The following is a 16472-nucleotide window of genomic DNA, read 5'->3' as shown; positions in this document are numbered from 1 at the left end:
TTTAAAATAATAAAAATTGGGTACACATTCCTTGTTTAGTTCGGCAAGTTAAAACATTCAAAACGTATATCCTGATTTAAATTAGCCCAGCATTGTAACTAACGTAAACTAATATATCACTAGTTAGCACTAAAGAAATAAAAAATATTGGTTGCAATTCTTTAATAGCTCATCCAAATTATTCACACTAAAGTCGTTCGTATAATGGTGGTAACATTTTCAGGATATTTCTTCAATCTACATTTTGATTTGAGGAACTGCAAGGAAAGAATATTTACTCAAAGTTGCGTCAGGTGAAAGATAAAACACTTATCATCATTAGAAGCTCAACCGTTATTCACTTAGTTTCTCGTTCATCGGTGAGTTAGTGGTTACTAGCAACACTAAAGTTCGATTCTCCTAGGTAGAAAGAGCGAACACAACCTATTGTGTAACTTTGGACTAAAACAACCTCTCTGGCTCTTCTTCAAAGCTCTGGACATAAAGACGTCACTAGCACAGGTAGAATATATTTTTTAGAAGTAACACGTGCGTAATACATGATATACTGTACGCTAGTTGTATCAAGGTAAAGCTAGACAATGAAGAAAAACTAATACATTATTAACACAGTATTATTATATTTCCGGCGCTTTATATAAGGTTTAAACTAATGTGGTTACTAAACAGAAAACTTAAATTTTCACTTACTGAACATAAGAATTGTTTCGTACATCTGATTATTGTTATGTATATAAAGCGCTATTCATCAGAAACGTTTATTTCCTAAGATACCATATATTATATAAATAATACAAATAAAATAGACACAATGTAAAGTTCCCTATTTTATTAATATCTGAAAACAAAAGCTGAACAGCACTTTCGCAGTGTCACTTGACTGTTCCCCAGTTTCTTAAATCTATAAAATAATTAACAATATAACCCAATATCAAATGTATACAGGTGTATAAAAAGTGATAATTTCAATTTTGTACAAGTAAAATTCTCAAACAGCTGAAATAATTAAATGGATAAAAAGTAATAACATAAGAAACATTGATACAAATTCAATTTCGTTTTTCTGACAACTGAATTAGTTTTCATATTCCAGTTTCATTTGCGATTTATTACATTCTTAAATTAAGGGGAAAAAAAGACGTGGAACTTGTGACTCACGTCAGATAGCACTTTAATTAAACCAATATTTAGGATTTTCATCTTAGATTGTATCTTACAAAACACGGACAGATAAGAGACTTTTAGTTTCAGATAGAGTTGTCCTTATTTTAAACTATCAATAACAACAATGACAGTCTAGTAATTTAGTAGCACTCGCTGCTACAATGGCTTTTGTTTGTCTCTTTAAAGTGGATAATACGATCGATTGTTCATTTTACAACAACTCCACAGTATAACAGCTCGAACCTAGAACTCTCACATACTCAGCCACGTATAGTGACCAGAAGGCCTAACAGAGAAACGAGACAAATTTAACAGATTACATACAAATGCCTTTTTTGTTACGCAACCGAATTCTGAAAACATCTGTAGATTAAATTTCTTAAATGTCCAGTTATTACGAGAGTTTTTTCCATTTTTTTTTTAATATTTAGCTACAGAGAAGAATGCATAAAACTGTTGATATTCCTAATTGTGACAAATGTGTGGAGAGTACGTAGGGGTCGATCTTAGATTATAATTTGATAAAGTTGCCATAGATATTCCACTGCATAGGAACATGGCTCCCAAGACTATATTAAAAAAAAAACCAGAAGCACAAAAGTCTGATTGGACTTGCGTCACGAATTAAAAGATATGTGGTCGAACGTGTGTGTTTTTATTATAGCAAAGCCACATCGGGCTGTCTGCTGTGTCCACCAAGGTGAATTTGATTTTAGTAGACTTACTGCTGTACCAGCGGAGGACGTGGTCGAATGGAATTGATGAACTTCAACTTATACTTGTATCTTTTTCATTAAAACAAGCACTGGTTTTGCGTGGTAGTTCAAAACTACTGTGAATCATTGACTCTATTGTAGCGTCAGCATTGTCAATAGACATATTAAACTTAATTGCAATGGCTTTCTGCAGGTCAGAAGATTGTTCTTCGTTTACTGATTAAAGCTTTGCTTCAGATTGGATTTGCATTGTGCTTTTGGCGTCCGTTATTGTCTTAAACTCTCTGCTGTGCCAGTATATCCACTTTTATGAAGAACATTGTGGGTTCCTTTTTACAAAATACTGCGTTTCCGAGATTTATATCGTTTAAGAGTCAGTTTTGAAAATATCCTGCTTCAAAAAGGGCTACGAAAAGTTATTTCTATCATAATTACCTATAACGGAGTTGCACTGTCGACTAGTCGAAAATTTGCTGTGAACTAAATCTAATAGTGCTAAGAATGTGCCTGAGTTGCCATAACTCGTAGTTGCAATGATACGCCACAAGATTATAGCATGCAAATCGTCTTATAAAGCTCGATTAACTCTTTCTCTCTCTATATATATATATATATATATATATACACACACGCGTCAGTATTCACATTACAAAAGCTAATTATCTTAAACAATGTTTAGTCTACTGCTGATAACTGAGTACCAGTTTCAGCTAAAATTACAAAATATAGCCTACAAACAAATTAATGAGAAAGCACAGAATACATAAACGCGTAAAATTATAGAACATGAATACATTTATGGTCATATTAAAAAATAATGCATATTTATATTACTCGAAATGTAATAATATTAAAATATCTAAATAGAAGTACGAGAATGTCGCAGAAATATAACATTATCTGAAAATTAGTATCTCTACGGGCACTTGTATTACAAACTACGTCTATAAAAAGGAAGAAATTATTTTGATTTCACATTTGTCATGTGTAAGTATTATGTCAATATGAAAAACAAAACGTTTAAATGGAATAGATGCAATAAAATTACAGTACATGTTCATGACGTCACGTTCAATAAGTTGTGTAAAGTATGTGATCACGCCAAGTTAACGGTGGCAAAACGTTAGGCTTAGTTCGACCACAAAATAAATAAATAAAAGAACATGGTATTAATTTCGGTAATAAAACCTCGAAAGATTATCGGAGCGCTTCAAATGTTTTTTTTCCCGCCCATGACGGCGGTTAGAGGTTGCACTTTAAATTTGGTGATTTTGGCAATCCCGAATTTTTAAGTTATCTATGCAACTTTTCTAACGTACCAAACGGCCATTATCAGACTTATAATCCTTCGGAGTGACGGGGATAATAAACAATCTAATGTCTAGACTTTATTATAGGGATTCTTGACCTCTCAACTCATAGAACGAAATTATAAGTCCCATATTAATTAAGTTTACAGAATACCAATTTCCATAGAGAAGTTGTTACTTTTAAATACTTAACTCATATCAATGAACAGTAAAAGTAATCATTCTAATACTGAGACTATAAGCAGGAAAACCAAAATGTCATTTCATCTTCTTCCAACTCGTGGACGAATGGAATAAAAATAGAAAAAATAAAATAAAATAAACAGCTCGTGACATAAAAGAATAAACTTTCGACAATTATAAATGAATGAAAACCTAAACATATACTGGAGATAATACAAAATGCCAGGGATATCTTAAATGTCGGCAACTGATAAGTGGGAACAACAACAAATATCAAACAGTTTATTTGATTGTAATTAAGCACAAAGCTACACAATGGGCTACCTGTGCTCTGTCCACCACGGAATAAAGACGATTTGTAGCAATGTAATTTCACAAACATTTCCGCTGTGCCATTGGGGTCAAAATCAGACGGAAACACGGTAAACAAGAGAAGGGGGAATATCCAACAGAAAAGTTTTTTGGTTTGTTTGTTTTGGAATTTCGCACAAAGCTACTCGAGAGCTATCTGTGCTAGCCGTCCCTAATTTAGCAGTGTAAGACTAGAGGGAAGGTAGCTAGTCATCACCACCCACCGCCAACTCTTGGGCTACTCTTTTACCAACGAATAGTGGGAGTGATCGTCACTTTATAACGCCCCCACGGCTGAAAGGTGAACATGTTTGGTGCGACGGGGATGCGAACCCGCGACCCTCAGATTACGAGTCGCACGCCTTAACACGCTTGGCCATGCCAGGCCACAGAAACGTTAAATAATAGACTTCTGCTGACAATAAATTCTTGGGAAATATGCAGGTGTGGTTACAGTAGCTAGAAAATGATGCAACTTCTGATGTGTGGACATTATTTAGAAATGTACCGGATTTTGGAAATGAGTATCGAAGTTTTAGAAAATAGAGATATCTGTTGACATAATGAAAGTTATTCTGAACAGATGCCCTAGATCAGTGCTTCTCAATGTTTTCCAATGTCATTCGCTCCTATAAAATTTTTCAAAATAGCTAACCCATCTCCGTTCGAATAAAGAAAAAAATGTTCTAAATTAAAATGCAAAATTCTTTATTATGACTTAAACATATATCAAACTACAACTATAATGAATACATTATAGATTAAATGTATTTATTAAACTACAACAATTAATAACAACTAATGACTTTTTGGCTCTTGAATTTGTCGATTAATCGGTAACACTCATTAACCCCCGAGTGAGCCATTCACCCAGTTGAGAAGCACTGTTCTATATGATTCGATATATTTTGAAGTGGTTATGTGGGTCTTTTCTAAAATAGAGTTGTAGACCTTTAAAGTTTGAAGAGACTAACTAATATGTAGCAAATTTTGTTTACCTGTAAAAAAAACGTGTGACCAGCGCTAACAGCTTGCATCGCTACCTTCGCATTTCAACAAATTTAAAATTAGTGGTTTGTGAAGCACAAAGAGATGCATTTGAGAATGTGATTGGGAAATAATAATAGTACTGGAAAACTGTTTACTTACAAAGGAATGAAAGTTTAAATGAATTTTTCAAGTGATTGGAAAAAGTAATCAGTGGTATACACAGAACACACGGTGGTTTTGCTCTAAAATAAACAGACTGTTTAATGTGTGTGATAATATGACAAATTTATGTCCTGAAAAGGATTTAGTACAAAATTAAATTAAAAACAAATAAAATAAAATTTATGAAAATTAAACAAATTACATATTAACAAAAGAGAAATGGCAAAATTATTAACAGGGTAGTATATGACAAATACTAAACAATAATTTACAAAGTTAGAGAAATAAATATTGGTGGATGCATGTTGTTGGAAAATACAGCAATAAAACAATAAATAATATCACAGCAATTGGTGTCAAAGAATAATGTTATAGTTGATTAATTCAATTTCAATATTTCATTCTTTATCACCACTAATGAAGAGATGCTAACCTGTTTTCAGTTATTGATTTCTTGCCAAGAGCTACCTCTGGTGATTTCTGATCACATTGACAACCATGTGGAACATGTACCTATGACATCTGAGTGTCAGCCTCACCTCTTAGAAGCTAAGAAATTAGTATCAGAGTAGGAATATTTACTTGGTTGAAGAATTGAATCAGTCTTAAGTTTGCTGTTTCACAGCATGAATCTGTTAATGCTAGAAGATGCTTTACCGTGACTTGACATGCTTATTAAACATAGCAGCATTACTTTAAACAGTTTTGTGGAATTTGGAGTATGCCGAGAGATACTGGGGTTTCCAGAAAATGGTGGGGAGAACAGAGCAACACAGTACTTTGTAAAATGTCCATCAGAAAAAAAATAACAAAATGGTCATAATCTGAATCTCCTGCAAGTTTTAGGCTAATTGAAGAAGTCTTAAAAAGAGTTCGCAGTAATTTGGTGCATCCCATTTCCAACAGCAAAAGTTAGTAATGCTTCAATGTATTTTTTAGCAGAGAATACTACTTCAATGAAACTTATTTGGTGAGGCTTTTTCTTTTGATGCAATACAGTATTCATAGTATTGAAGCTTTATAGAAAATCACTTACTGTAAGCAAAAGTGTAATACTTTTAACTGAGGAATTTACTCTACAATCCAGAGCAAAAGGAACTTGTACTCTTGAGTGGATGTGTCAATCATAATGTCATCTTTATGAAGCTTTCTTTGTCTGTTTTATCATTCTGAAAACTGCCATAATTCACAGCTTACTATCTTGTCAAAGCTAATCACACTGAACATTTATGATTTATAAGTTTGTGGATAACAACTAATAAGTATTATTAGCATTATAATTACTAATCTTTCAACATTGTCTTACACACGTTTTACAGCCAGTTAACATTAAAATATAGCTTGCAAATTTGCATCATAAAATTTTATAACTGTATGTACGTATAATTTTATATATTGTAGACATTAATCTCTAAACTTTAGTACAATGTTTAAAATCATATTAAACTCATATTTATAACTAAAAATATTAACCACACAATGTTAAAACAGTGTTCAAACTTACATGAAACTTCTGTGATAGACCTAATGGGTGAAAAACAGAAAATTAAAGAAAAACACTGAAAACGGATTGAGTTTTACTAATTTCTTTATTTAATGGCCTCTTCCACAAAAGTCTTAGAAAAATAAAGAGTCCATTTGGCACAACAAAATGTATCAAACAGGATGCCTTAGATAGCAATCTGATACAATTATAGACCACAGTATGGTAAAAACACAATTTTCAATCCAGTGTCAAATAAATATATTTATGCATGTAGATCATATTCTCTCTGTTAGAAAAAGCAAATATAAATACTTCAAAACAAAAATTGCTAAAGTTAGTTGATTTTAAAATGAATTGGAATTTTATGTCTATGTTAATAAAAACCCTGAAGTGTGAAGAATTAGAAAAGAATTTTCATAAAAGCCATCACAGATGTGTTATAGAACAACAACACCATACATGTGAAAGTAAAAAGATTGCACAGATTCTAGTTTTACTGAATTTTGATGATAAGTCTTTGATAGAAAGTAATATAGCTAAACTACAAACGTTTTATATACAAAATAAAAACATAATTACTCAATCCAGTTTCATTCCTAGGATGAATCAAGTTGTAAAGGTTAAATAGGTTTGATAACAATTACGAAATTTCAATCGTGTAATTTGAAAACTATATGATAAAATAATTGTCATTATATGATATTTGCATTATGCATGCCAAAACTTGAATCATGATCATCCAAGAAATGCTGGCTTACTTCTTTATCATAAAAAAAACTTTGAACAGTTCATTTTAATTCAAAAACTTTAAATCCAATACTTCTAATTTGAAACTTTCATGTGGGAATGTTGCAATTTCTCTGTACTCACAAAATGACTACTTTAAACATCAGGCATGACTCTCATTATGCAAAGAGTCTTCAAGTAAACTTGCTGTTGCCTCATCTCCACTCCCACTTCCCACAGCAGATATAGAACCTCGTTTTGTCCCAGAGACGCGAGAGGACTGTTGGGCTGATGCTCCACCTCGTCTAGAAGAAAAACATGTAACAAGTCTTTTCTTAGTAAACTGTATAAAAACCAAGATATAAAAGTTTTTCTTTCGTTTTTTTTAATAAGTATCTTAGTATTTTATAGTTTCAAATACAGATAAGATCAGTCAAAGAAAGACACTTCAGATTTTTCCATTTACTTTTAAGAAGAATCCAAATAACCTTTTTGTACTTAAACAATATAGAGTGGCTCTAAAAATGTTTCAAAGCATCTCTTATTTTCCAATTGCTTTTCATATGATTAAGCTTTGCTCTTCTTGACATTATCTTTTTTGGCATTTTAGAATCTAAAGTAAATGTTTAACTCTCAAAGAATAAGGAAAATTAATAGAGAAAAAGAGGCAGTTTCAAATGTGATGACCTTTCCATTTCTTGCTAATTAATAAGTGGTAATACTGAGAACAGTTATTTCACTTTTGTAATATTTTGACAAGATTATAAAAGCAACACAATTACACACAAAAGTTAACAATGAAATAATAAAATTCTTAGTTGTGTTTCTTGGGCTTGTAGTTGAAAATACTTGTAACAGGAAAGCAAGCCAACTAATTAAATAATACATTCTAAAAATGTAAGGAAAGTACATTTAATTAGCTGTACACATTACCAGGTTGATTTCTAGTCTTGTTATAAGTAGTTAACTTGCTGTGATAGAAGTTAATGTTAATATATACTTATAATACATATGTTAAGTTATAAATAATAAATCTTGTCAATGCACTAATGTAATAAAGTTTCTGGTTTGCTTAAATAAATAGTACTAATGAACATAGCAACATGAACAAAAGATAATTCCATGCAAGAACAAGTGATTCTATTCTCACTTTTCAGCTGGTTTTAAGTCAAATCTAAATCACATAGATTATGAATTAATAATAATATTTATTTTGAATTATTCTAATCAGACCATACTCTCAAAAGCAGGGTAAGTTTAACTAACAGATCACTTTCTAAGACAATTATTAAAAAACACCTCCTTAAAAAGTGATGTTAGTAACCAATTTTATTCATTTCAAAACATTAAATGTTAAACTCCAGGATTTATTGTTTGAAATGTGGAATAATATATTGCTCAGTGGCTATAAATATACAGTTTATATGTAAATTACTTAAATTTTTTACAGCATTTACAAGTTGATGTTCTAAAGATTTTAAAGAACATGTAAATGTTGTAAATACATTTAAGGAATGCAAAATTTTAATAAAAAAAAAAATCCTTAAATAAATAGAAATCAGCATTAAAAAAAAAAGTATAGAACTTCTCGAGAATACTGACTTAGAGACAAAGATTCAACAACAGTAAGTCAATATACTTTCCTTGTTAAACTAAATATAAAAGTTCTGCACATCAGTTTATAAACTAGGTTCATGCTGATCATTTATAAGTACTATCTCCTTTGTTTCATTCATTCACCACAAGCACTTCCTAGCATTTTGAAATAAGCTTTCAATTACTTCTGTGGTTATTTTCAGGCATTTAAAACCATGTTTAAAAACACAACTCACTATTATTTTAAAACCAACAGTTATTTACTAAAATTATAATTTTTAAAATAAGAGTTTTTCATGCATTAAACATTAGAGAAGTGCCAAACAATTAAAACAATGTAAAACTATATTACTACTATTAATATTATTACAACTAAAATGAGGTTAAGTTTCTAAATATCACAGCAAAAGATGAATATTTGTTGTTCAAATTAAGGTATAAGTTGAGGGTTAAGAATAATGATTTTACTGAATAAAGGATATCATTCTCAATCCATTTTGAATCAAGATTATTCAGTCATTGTGCTGGTAGAGTTATTTTCTTTCATTTTACAAATAAACAAAGCTTAGGAAAGAGGGCATCAAGTATTATTTCCTACCTCATTTTATTTTTTAAGCTAGTCAGTTCACGAGACATGGTTTCATTAGATTCCATCATGTCTTCAAGCTCTCGCTGTACTTTTCGCCGCTGAGTTTTCTCACGAGAACACTCTTCTTCTGCTTCATCTACCTGCCGCTTCAAAGCTTGTACTCGGCTATTAACTTTATCTACCTGAAAAATGTAGCAGGACAAATTTTATATTTTATACACTAGCTTCATCTTATAGCTTATCAAAAAATAAATAAATATATAGATATAACTATAGGATTATAATTTATAAAATTAACTTTATTACAATTGAAACTTTCCAAAAATTTCTGAAAATGAATAATAGAAAAATAAGGTTTACTACAACTGAAATCTATAAAAAATTACGTTTGTTATTATCAAATGCATTATCAAAAGTAATTAAAACCTCTGTTGTTCCTTTATTAATGATACAATTATGCAAAATATTTTTAAATATCTCATTATAAGGTTTAAATTATATTAATAATGTCTGTATATAACCATATATAGTAAGATTAGCAAGAACAACCAACAGTAACTTAAGTGCACAACCCTATTTTTGTCCTCTAATTAATGAATTTATCTAGACAATTTTAGAACTTTATATGAAAGCTTACTTGTTCTTTGTACTGGTCAGCATGGCGTCTCTCATCTTCCAACTGTAACAATGTTTCTTTCACTTTCTTTTCTAATTTCCGTGCATTTTTAATTGCTACATGTTTTTCCCTGAAAATAATTGAACATGTATTATTTTTTTCTACATAAATGGTTATTTTTCTCCAATAATTCAAATACATATACTACAATCACCTGTTTGATAGACTAAGTTCTGGAAATCATACATCCTACAGTAGTAACGGCATTAAACTTCATAACTATACTTATTTTATTGAATTAAATTCAAAAGTTAATGAAACAAGTTTATTTTCAATGTATGTTAATACTATCTAAGGTTTATATTATCTAAATTGAATTCCTTAATTTCAAAAAAGTTTTAAAATCAATTTTGAATTTTGACTTCCACCACATCATTCATCTTTCTTTTATTTTTTATTTTTAATCTTCTCTATTTCCTTCTAAGGTTTTCAGAGAGATTGACCACTCAGAAACTATAGATATTGACAGGTTATAATATAAAATCTAAACCTCCCATCATATTGAATTAGTGAGAAATAAAGAAATTTGTGGGAGACTCTTCCAGTCTTCTTGGATTACCAATATTTTAACAAAAAAACCAGGCCTGCTGTGCTTCATCTGTTGACAGCAAAAAGTGGGACTTTAACAAAGTAAGTGCTAAATTTCTTTTTTTTTCCATTTATGTCCAACTTTTTATTTATTGTTACTTGAGTAACTAAAATGTAAAAACAAGATTAGAAATTTATTAGGTTAGATACAAAAACTTAAATGAAACAAAAAATTCTTTGTGATAGTTAATACTGTAGCATGCTATTTGTGGAGGTATGTTTGTAATTAATTCATTTGGTTTTTTCAACTTAGTCATTGTCTATGCACATAGCTGTTATAAATGGCCTTTAGCAAACTTTGAGAGGGTCTTAGTGCAGATGTAAATTAATAAAATTAAATAAGCCTAATTCTGAAAAGTCAAAGCTTTGGTTGTACAGACAAAAAGTGTGTATAGTCATTCCAGAATGCTGAAAAGGGAAAGTTAGATTTATTTTTAATTTTTCAACTTTACATTTTACTCTACACATTGTTGATTTTAATACAATTAGTGTTAAGGTAAAGAAAATAACATAAAACATAAAGGTTTACTGAAAAAAAACAACTTTTGATATTTATTTAGGAGGTCTTAAAGATTATGCAAGTGAAATATGAAAACTGCAAGATAAAATATACTTTTATTATTAACATGAAAATAAAATTAGTCAGACTCTGAGTTAGATTGACACAGTAAATTCAGAGAAAACTCTTTAGTAAAAGTACTTTAATAAAAGTTCTGATTGTTCTGTGTGTGTAATATACTTGTAATGTTTAATAAAAGCCTACCAAACTTTATAAACACATATTTACTAAATTTGGAATTATATAAATATTGCTATGTATAGTGTCGTAGGAACTTGATGGTTCAAAGTAACAGCACTGTTCACATAGACTTAATACTGTTTTTGATCATTCCAACAACTAATTAATCAAAATTATTGTTTCTGATGACTGTTTTTGATCAATTAAAGAAAAAATCAAAATTGCAATTAATTCAACTGTCATGAAAATAATCAAGTAAATAAAATTAGGTTTTCTGTTTATTCCAGTTATTCAAATAATTGAAATATTACTGTTATGTTTCTTATTGTTAAGCATAAAACTCCATAACTTGTTATCTGTGCTTTGCCCAACTTTAGCCTAAAAATAACTTTCTTTTTCCTTTTAACTTGAAGTTTGTTCATCTTTGGTAATTTTGTATTTTTGAGGAGAGGGGGCTCATTATCAAAGGACCTGGATTCAGTTTACTCCCTGATAAAAACTTGCTTGTCCTATCTTTTTTACGATAAAAGTTACTAAGGCTATCTGCCATTGTAACTTGTTTTAAGGATCACTGTACTAATCAATTTGTAACAAGTAACTGATTAATGGTGCCACCAATTCATCAAATACTACTAACTGGCCAAGCTTAAAAGGGGATAATGGCCTGATTCAATCACATTAAACTTATCTAAGTTCAACACTACTCATATAATAGTTTAAAATGTTTGAATTTCACATTTTTTTTTTGTTTGTAACTTAACTTTATTCCACACTGCTTCTAAATGTTTTAAATTTACTTGGATCTTATCTAGATACGTTTATTCCTATGTTTTCATATTATCTAAGTTTTAAAAAAATGAATTGCTCCAACTAACTATTCCTTTAAGTCTTAAAGCTGTTTAAAGTCAAGAAAACTGAAAATGTTCCTTTATGTAATTTTAGTTTACCTAGACTTTACAATTACTACAAATGCTGACATTTTTAAACTAGCCAGTTTAACATTCCTTAAGTTTAAGGGTTAGCTTTATTCCACTGTTATTCTAACTGCTTACAAAATACCTGAATTTTTTTTTACTACTTAGATTATACATAAATGTAATTGCTCTTATATCTACTAAAACATAAACTATACCTCTAACTATTTTAGTCTACTTTTGCTCCAAATGCTTCAAGTTAAGCTGAATCAACAAGTTATTTTTTTCTAAAAGTTCCTTAGGTCTATGTTTTTATTTACGTAAAATCTAACATTTTTAGTTACTTAACTAATTATTAAGGTTCAAAATGCCGACGGCATCCATTTAACAATATTTCCACAATGATGATTAGAGATCACACTGATCCTCTGTTTCCAACTCTAAAATATCAGTTTTTTATTTTCTTTATATTTGTTTTATTGTTACTTACTTGGACTCTACTTCAACTTGTTCCTCTAGTTGGGTAAGTTTGGATTCTAATGCAGAGATAGTTGATTTAGCCTTGGAACGATAAGATGTTTCCAGTTCTTCTAACTTTGCACGTAATTCTTTATTCTGAAATTGTATTTACAAATTTAATTCCAGCTTGTTTAATTTAAGCTTTGACAAACTGAGATTTAAAGTATAATTCTTTTCCTGCTTTTAAATATATGATAATTACAATGCAATAAATGTACTTTGTTTATAAATTTCTAAAAGCTTTAAAACCTTTACTTAACTGATCTTTTTAAATTTCATAAGAAATTTAACATAACATAAAAAAGAACAAACAATTATCTTGATAATAAGAAACATAAAAATATATTAATGACTATCAATTTATTAACTTATAAAAAATCTTGTTTATTGGTTTTAGATCAAACATTGGTAACTTCTATCCTTCAAAAGGAGTTATGTTTACTTATTAACTAGTATGAATTTGTTTTATTATTTCATTAAATTACTTTATGGGTAAATAAAACTTAATAACATCTTCAGATATTTAGATACATATGATTAAGTTTTATTTACTGATCCCTCAAATTAATTTATAATTTTCAGCTTTAAGATGTATGGATTTTTATTTTTTAATAAATTTTAAATATTTTTGAATTCAGTTTACCCATATATTATCACTTAAGAGTTTATGCTGGTCTGCAAGATTTTTTTAATGATACATCTTTTTTTTTTTTAATATATAAGTTGGATAAGAGAGTATTTAAGTACTTACATATGTTCTAGAAATTAAAATTTAATTGAAATAATGTATAGATACCTGTCTCTCCAAGATCATTCGGCTATTCTCAAGGTTTTGAGTTGCAGATCTTTCATTTGCCAGGTCTGTTGTTAACTGTTCAATCTGTGGAAAAAAAAATCAATACATTTACTATTTTAACTCTGGCTGCTAACATGCATGTCAACTGTTCACAAACATGAAATAAACTGTATCCAGTATCTATATCAACTGAGGTGGTATACCTTTGTTTTTTGGTTAATTACTATTATTATGTTTATATATTTACATACCTTTTCCTTTTAATTTGTTTATATACTGTGTTGGTTCATACCCTGTTAAAGTTAGTAGAACAATATTATTTTCACAGCCGAAAAAAATCTTTGAATGACACTAGATAGTTCCAAGATTTTTGTTGCAACAGCTGCAGTAAATAGCATAATGTGACTATATTAAAATAAATTAAATCATGTTTTTTCTAATAGCTAATAATCATCCTACAATGAATTATAATCTCACCATCTAGTAGCATATAAAAGTATAAAAGAAAGCATAACTGAAGACTAATATGCCAGGTGTGTAGGAAATTATAATTAATCAGAGAGTTTATAAAAGTCTCATATTATCAATTTTTTATTAACTTCTGTAGTTAGGTAAATTTTAAGCAGAAAGAAAAACATATTTCAGCTAAGTTTATATTATTGAATCAGAAATTTTACAGTTGTTTCAAAATAATGTGACTGAGTGAGAATTTCTATGGGGTTTAAATGCATTTTTGGAAAAGTCTGAGAGTGATGTTTTCAAATTTTGAGCTATTTTGTATGATTTGTGAAGTTTAAATAAATATTCAGTTCTGTTATTTTTTAATTATGGTATCATTTTGATTATCCTTATTGTTCAAAGAAAAAGGATATGCTACAATCTTTACACTGAAACCTTAGTTCCTAATAGTATATCTCATACACATTTCATACTAACATTGTTATGTTTTTCTTGCATTAAGAATTTTCCTAGATTTTAAGCTTTTAAATAAATATTTTATGGATAAATTAAAATATTAGTTGTATCACCATAGTTTCAAAGAATAAAATTTCCTTCCTATCATGTGTTACCTCAATACTGGCCTTAATTCTTTGACTATAAATCTGAGTGCATTGCACCCAGTACGTAACAACCAAAGTAACTGAAAGAATAGTCATACTATAACTTTTAATAATGTATTCATATCTTCACCAAATTTTGCAAATTATCAGTAAATATAAGGCTTTAGCATACGAAATATTTGGTTTTTAAATTAAGTATTAAGATTTTTTTAAACAAAGATTTGCTATTGAGTTCTTTCTTCCAACATGCAAAATATGTTTCTTCATCTGACAATTATTCAGTTTCATTTGTGCAATATCTATAACCTCATAAATAACTATCAGACATTTTGTTTCAGAATAACTTTAAACTTTATATATTATTTTCTGTACCTTAATGGTTGATTTTACTAACCTTGTAATTACCAAACAAGTACCTCTCATAGTTATAACTAGAATCTCACATTTAATAGATGGAGAAAAAATTGGGAGGGAAAGAAAGAAGCTTCCTTCAAAAGTGTTAGAAGAACAGTTAAAAAGTGGAGATCTTCACAGTGGAAGATCCTACATGAGAGAATGCATCACACCTGTACCAGGTATAATTTATGCCTGGCATGAGAAATGGTATTGTAAACATGAGACACACACATCCAAATGGGAGACACTCTTTGGATATGGAGTAGAACTACACATATATATAACCCTTTTGGAAGTCAGTAATGTTGGTGAGAGTAAAAGGATGTGCCCCAAAAAGTAGCGTGGCTAGGGCACGATGGACCCTCCACACCCACACACAGATACTGGTTCCAAGTAACTGAGTTTCAAATTGTAGTTGACTTGTCAATGGTATCTTCTTTCCTACCTTCACATGGATGTCAGTTCCTCGTGGATGGATTTTAAACTGCAGCTGCCTCACTGACAGTATGGTTCTGATCCCACCCCCACATGGATTTTGGATGCAGTTGATTTAGATGTCTTTTCCATAACAGGGAAGGAAAGACAATTACACCACCTTCACCTCAGGTTCAACAGACTGGTGGAAGATATCATGACCATCAGTCTGTGAAGGGGGCATGTGTGAGAAAATTAATAATAAATTACCAATCTATGAACTTGAATTTCAGACACTTGGGACCTCTCGTCCTACTCCCACATGGATGTTGGTTCACAGTGACCAGTTTTTGGATTTAGGACAGATTCAATCAATGTTATTCCTCATACATGTATTAATGGTGTGCCTGTTACCTCACTCAATTACCATCAAGTGGATGAATTACAGTTCTGATGGCTCATTCCAAAGCTGCAACATCTCCTGAGATATACCCACTTAGATATGGAGTGCCATACTGGAAGACATCTTGTTATCTAAACCAGCAGAACACCACTGCTCTACTCTCAACTGAATGGATTCATTACTTTTTTGTATTGTATATATAATTTTCACACCACACCAGCAGTTTGTGACTGGAAGAAAGAGTGGGTGGCAAAGAGTCCAGAGGAATATCAATACTGGAGACAATGCAATGGGTGACCACATATACCTTATTTTGAAAAGTAGACCACTCATGAATTATTAAATCAAAGGAATGGCAGGGATAGGCAGCTATCCAATTCTGTTTCACCCATAAAGTCCATGGGTTAGTGCTGTCTAGAATGGGTATATTAATAATGCAGATATATTGTGAAGAAAACCTACAAGCAATGTTGTGGAAAATCCCATTTCAACAGTGTATGTTTAGTTGCTATGGAAGTTATAACTGTGAAGTTTTCATGGACTCACAGTACAAATCTGACTGGACAGGCACCAATCCCAGTACAGTAGGATCCTTAGAGAAAAAAGCGACATGCTCCTGAAAGAGAAAAAGCTAAATATACAAAGAAAGGTAACTTACTCAGTTATAGTCTCACCAAAAAAGTGAAGGATGGC

At 30.2% G+C, this 16472-nt stretch overlaps 1 protein-coding gene across 6 annotated transcripts in view; it reads right to left on the bottom strand.

Moving 5' to 3' along the window:
* Positions 1 to 402: 402 nt before the first annotated feature.
* Positions 403 to 16472, bottom strand: part of LOC143238500 (uncharacterized) — an 85421-nt gene continuing 69351 nt past the window's right edge. For 4 of the 6 annotated variants that reach the window (XM_076478786.1, XM_076478790.1, XM_076478791.1 and 1 more), the window contains 5 exons: positions 13506 to 13589; positions 12681 to 12805; positions 9911 to 10019; positions 9283 to 9455; positions 6447 to 7393 (listed from right to left, as the gene is read on the bottom strand). In XM_076478786.1, coding sequence (XP_076334901.1) covers positions 7252 to 7393; positions 9283 to 9455; positions 9911 to 10019; positions 12681 to 12805; positions 13506 to 13589 — 633 coding nt within the window. In that variant the 3' untranslated portion in view covers positions 6447 to 7251. Of the gene's footprint in view, positions 575 to 6380; positions 6401 to 6446; positions 7394 to 9282; positions 9456 to 9910; positions 10020 to 12680; positions 12806 to 13505; positions 13590 to 16472 lie in introns of those variants that run through there. The other 2 variants (XM_076478788.1, XM_076478787.1) reach the window with 2 other exon arrangements.

The sequence above is a fragment of the Tachypleus tridentatus genome, chromosome 13, assembly GCF_004210375.1.
Source record: "Tachypleus tridentatus isolate NWPU-2018 chromosome 13, ASM421037v1, whole genome shotgun sequence".
NCBI classification, from domain to species: domain Eukaryota; kingdom Metazoa; phylum Arthropoda; class Merostomata; order Xiphosura; family Limulidae; genus Tachypleus; species Tachypleus tridentatus.
This window is presented reverse-complemented; position numbering and strand designations above follow the sequence as displayed.